The following is a 5,584-nucleotide window of genomic DNA, read 5'->3' as shown; positions in this document are numbered from 1 at the left end:
TTTCCGAGTTATGGCTGACATAGCTCGCACTTAAAACGCTCATAGCTCCCAAATAGACGACTTTTTAGGAAAACCATGAAACACGTATCGACTAGAATCTAAAACTCTATAATTTTGTCTTTTACACGAGGTTTCTATCTGCCGTATTTTCCGAGTTATGGCTGACATAGCTAGCACTTAAAACGCTCATAGCTCCCAAATAGACGACTTTTTAGGAAAACCATGAAACACGTGTCAAATGAAATCTGAAACTATATAAATTTGTCTTTTAAACGAACTTTCTATCTGCCATATTTTCCGAGTTATAGGTCCCATAGCTCAATAGGTTAACACGCTCATAAATTCGCTCCGAAATTATAAGCTTTTATAAAAATTCCTTCAAATTAGTTTCTTAGAATTACGTCCTTAACATACCCTGAAAATTTCAGCCAAATTCACCGGTAAATTCAAAAGTTTCGTTGTAACAAAGTAACAAAGTAACAAAGTAACAAAGTAACAAAGTAACAAAGTAACAAAGTAACAAAGTAACAAAGTAACAAAGTAACAAAGGTAGGTAAAATTCATCAATTTCAAAATGTATGAAAATTAATTTCTTCATACAAATTTCTGCAAATTTCCAAGTTTTGAAATGTAATATCTCGGCCAAATCTTAACCCTATGAGGCGTGTGATAGCTCGTTGAACTCGTATGGACGCCCAGATTACGAATAAAATACTTTGGGGGTAGTAGGAGCAAAGGGGGAAAAGTCAAAAAGTTCGTGTATATATGTTCCTCAGTCCTGCGGAAAAAATTTTTTGTCAAATTTTTCAGTGTGAACGGACTTGCGTCACGGCCCTTCACTAACGTAGGGCCATGATATTCTCAACACAAAAAAAGGACATCGCTGCTCATACTTCATTTAATTTATTTTTTTAAATTTAAAATTTTCTATAACAGAATACACTGTACAGTTTTACCACCTTAATTTTCCTAGTTTGGTTGCTAGAGAGGGTATTGGTTCTACCATACCAAATGCAATAGTGTGGTCCAATCGATTTATCTGTGGTGGACTCTGTAAAAATATTATTGTCTTATGTTGGAATCATTTGGTTGTATGGGTTCCTACTGGCCGGTTTCCTTCTTCCTCTTCACGGCAACATGTTCAAATCCCATCAAACGAACTAAACAACATATTACATAATTAGAGTGCTATTCAAAATGTAAGGTTGATGATTTGTTGTTCGAATCCTGTTTTTTATCATTTTTTTTAAATAAATTGAAATTATTGCCATCGATAAACGAACGAGCATTTATAATACATCATACTGTGTGTTGTATATGTACTAAGTTACCCAAATAGATCGCAATACAAACATTTATTCAAACAATGAACACTTGTATTTGCTTAAACGTAAATGTCGAGTATAGATAAGTCACACACAGCAATTAAGACTAGAACAATGAATTTATACAATATGCAAAAGGTGGTAGTGGTAAAAAAAGTAAAACCGGAGAACAATTAAAGTCAACCACGGACAGATCTGTGGTCAGTTCAAATTGGGTCCCGCTTACCTTCAGTCCAGTTTTGATCAGCTCAAGGAAACAGCGAATTTCAATTAGCATTATGGAGGGAATTGGCAAAATTTTCTTTCTGATTTCAATTTTAACTGTAATCCACCAAACATCGGCGTCAGACATGCCGTCAGTGTTGATACTATCGGTAGATATAAAAGCTTTAATGGATTAACCCGTCCCGAATGTAACAAATTATTTAAATTGTCTTTAACAGCAAAACAGCTGGTTCACATTTCAATCGGCAAAGAAGAATTGTATGTTGACTGACGGCCAAAACAAAGACAACAACGGCAAATTAGTTATGTGGGGCGAATGTTTCACCAATACAAAAAATGCGTGGTGGAAAGCAGTCAATGTATGAAAATATTTGCGAAATTTAATATTTAAAGATCAAAAAAATGGATCCGAGACATGCTGAAAACTCAATCAATTTCTTAGAGCCCCAACGACCCCAACCATTTCACATTACAAAACAGAGATTCTGGCTTGTGCTTGTCGGTGGGTACAGACCTGACCGACACTGGGAATGATGTACGTGTTAAACAGTATGCATGTCAAAGTAGTCGACCAGCTACTCAACTTTGGTCGGTGGACATAATTACGGTACTAACGAAAACAGTTATTTCTTCAAAAGATTTTTTTTTAACTTCTGTCGCTGATCCTTTCATCTAGGACGATAGTCATCAACACTGGATACGTTTGAAGGGTAGTGGCGGTCGATGCCTTAGTTTCGATCCGGCCAACAATGAAATTAGAGGCGAGATGTACATGTATGACTGTGGATGCTGTGATCGATATACGAATCAGTACTTCAAGCTAGACTTTTACGGATTCAGAGACTAAATTAAGCAGATTTTCATTGAACCCAATTCGAATCAAAAAGGCGTCGGTTCAATATTTAAGGCTGTGACATAAACGACAATTTGTAAGTTTCATTCATCTAACAAAATTTGATTTCTTTCTTTGAAAATAAAATATTAACAAATTAAGAACGACTGGCTAACTACTACCTGAGTTTGTAATACTTGAAGAGTATCCAAAATAATTGAACTAAAGCTTGGATCAGACAGCGCTAGTTCTACGTATGTACATTTGAATTTTTTCGTTGGTCGCACCCATAAGCGTTTTGACTTCATTCGCATCTAGAATACCAGTAACTATTGACACTGCGTTCATTCTAGAAATATCATAGCACTGCTTCCAGCATGAACATAGAAAATATTCGTCGGCATTGCCGCGCCTAGAATGTCATAGTAGATTTAAATGAGGTAAGATACGTTTAGTCATGAAAGGAAGACTCCACCATCAAAAAGAATTTATGAGAAACTAGTTCCGGTGGCGTCTCTATGCTACTGAATGAAGACAATCAATTGACGCCGTAATTGCGGTCGAAATTCAAAATTGAAAGTGCGTAATACTTTCTAACGGAGCGTCATTTTCTTACAAGGAAACGTTGAAATTTACTTTTCGGTTCACTTTTTCATCAAATCGTCACTTGAAATTTAAATTTAAGGCACACTTCCAGTGTGAATTTGATGTTCATTTGGGAAGGTACCGAAGCAGTGCAGCTAATGAGGAATAGATTGTGTCGATTTCAATTTTTATTTTTAGAGATTCCGGATTACGACCTACCGCGAAAAAAAATCTTCAGATGATTTTGCAGAGTTTTCACTCTGTACGGCATCTAGATGGTCTACTAGAACATACAAAAAAAAAAAAAAAACATGTTTTACGGTCGTTTTGGTATAGCACCAAGCACATCCAGCAGACGTACAGTTTCGATAGGTAAATTAAAATATTTTTTGGTTTCGCTGTTGGAAGTCCCAAAAATGGGGTCTTTTTTCGAGTATGGAGACAATTAACATTTTAAATACAGCGAGTAAATGAAAATTTTTGACAGAAATTCAAATATTATTCATGAGTAACACATTTAAAAGCTCAAAATAGTAAAACTTAGTTTTTTAAGAGAAGCCAATTTGTTATATTTTCGAAAATACTCGAAAAAGGCCCCATTTTGGGACTTCCAACAGCGAAACCAAAAAATATTTTAATTTACCTATCGAAACTGTACGTTTGCTGGATGCGCTATTGAAATACCTACAAAATGAGCTATCACAACAATAGCTTGAAAAAAATTCACCCAAAAGAAATGACTTTTTCACTAATAAAATTCTTGAAAATTGCACCTCGGTAAAACTTGGTGCTATACCAAAACGACGGTAATACATTTTTTAACTTTTTTTAATTTTTGTATGTTTTAGTAGACCCTCTAGATGCCGTACATAGTGAGAACTCTGCAAAAGCATCTGTAGATTTTTTTTTGGTTTGGACCCACAATCCAGCTACCTCGTTTAGCTAGAATTTTTTTTTAAAAAAAGCAGCGGTGCAAGCTTATTTTGACTTATAAAAAAAACTTTTTGCTGATTATTATTGCTATTGCGATGGTGAATCGCAGTAGGTCGGAATCCGGAATCTCTAAAAATAAAAATTAAAATCGACACATCCTAATGAGGACGTATTATCAGGTAATAGATGGATGATTGTTATTGATTTGATGATTTATCGCTAAAATTAAAATTACTGAAAGCATAAAGTAGAAAGTCTAGTGATGGTGGTTTTTCTGTTGGCGCGTAATCAATAATTTTTCCGAGAATTTTTCTTGATTTGGGCATAAATTACAGAAATTTTCTCGTAATTTGCGCCCTCGGAATAAAAAAGTTGTATACACCCAAGTAAAAAAAAGTTCTCACAAATGTCTAAATCTGTCGAAATCAGATATCTCAATTCTCATTGAGTCTAAGAAGACAATAGATTTTGAGACTTGTGATATCTGATTTCGACAGATTTAGACTTTGAGATATCTCACTTCAAAATTTTTTTCACTCGGGCATCTGTTCTGTTGTGGACGGTAGATTTTAGGCACTTTCTCATGTCGCCCTCACTTCGTTAGAAATTGCCTAAAACCTACCATCCACAACAGATACGTAAATAACTATTGCTAAGCGAACAGGCTGTGTCTGTTTAATAAACCAAACATACGACAATTTGATCATTTCCAATTTCAATACGCTGCTAGCACAAACTAATATTTATCATCTAATCCATTCATTAGCGCTTTTTGTTTGATACCTGCAAACACCAGAAGCGACAAAAAACAAGTTAATTCCGACAGCTTTTTTTAATTAAATTCACTTCAGAAACAATGCACTGTGGATTTAGATAACTCTCACTTTTTTCTCTGTCTCAGATTGATTCAAATTACAATTTCACATCCGTATGAAATGAAAATGTAAGTTGGATTTACGATGTTATTGAATTGAAATGAACTATTGTGTTGCATGCTGTGATTGGAAACAATTTTATACTCTGAGATTCTGATGTCTTTGGTTTCATCTTGTTTAACCGTCAACGAAATATTTCCAGAAATTTAAGATCTGAGTTAGTTCAGAACGGTTAACTGCTATTCAAAGGATCTTATTTTCAATTGCGAATAAAATAGAAATTAACAACGTAAGAAATAAAAAGTGAAGTAAAATTTACATATCTCCCTGCTACGAAATGAACTTTAGTAGAGCGAGCGAACCTTCGAAAATAGAGGAGGAAAAGCTACTGTATTTGCAACTCTTTTCTTTCGCTAGCAATTAGTTTTCAAATCCTTAATGTGATTACATTTCATAGAGTTACACTCTGGAGATGAAAAGCTGACGCTGATGTCATTTCAACATGTTTTTCTTGTTTGTTCACAATTATTACAACGTGACAAAAATAAAAGACGGAAAAATATACACCAAAGATAGAAATAGAAGACAAAATAGGAAGAAACAAAAATGTTCATGAAAAGTTAAGAACACCACAATGTAATTTAACTCATATAATGCTCCGAATGAATTTACCATATTCAGTATTCAGACGGACCTGTAACAGGTAGCTTCGTCTCTAAGTAACCTACATTTTCGGCACAAAAAATACAGCTGTGGTTGTACATAATGTTAGATTACCTGGAGACAAAGTTGCCTGCTGCAGACAGAGA

At 34.6% G+C, this 5,584-nt stretch overlaps 1 protein-coding gene across 1 annotated transcript; it reads left to right on the top strand.

Annotated features, from left to right (window-relative positions):
* The first annotated feature begins 1,360 nt into the window (after positions 1-1,360).
* Positions 1,361-2,552, top strand: LOC119085926. Its single transcript, XM_037196478.1, has 4 exons — positions 1,361-1,699; positions 1,769-1,909; positions 1,993-2,157; positions 2,227-2,552. The coding sequence occupies exons 1-4, from the start codon at positions 1,604-1,606 to the stop codon at positions 2,395-2,397; spliced, it is 573 nt and encodes a 190-aa protein (XP_037052373.1). The 5' UTR covers positions 1,361-1,603; the 3' UTR covers positions 2,398-2,552.
* The last annotated feature ends 3,032 nt before the right edge of the window (positions 2,553-5,584 follow it).

This window comes from Bradysia coprophila, chromosome IV (genome assembly GCF_014529535.1).
Source record: "Bradysia coprophila strain Holo2 chromosome IV, BU_Bcop_v1, whole genome shotgun sequence".
Classification (NCBI taxonomy): domain Eukaryota; kingdom Metazoa; phylum Arthropoda; class Insecta; order Diptera; family Sciaridae; genus Bradysia; species Bradysia coprophila.
This window is presented reverse-complemented; position numbering and strand designations above follow the sequence as displayed.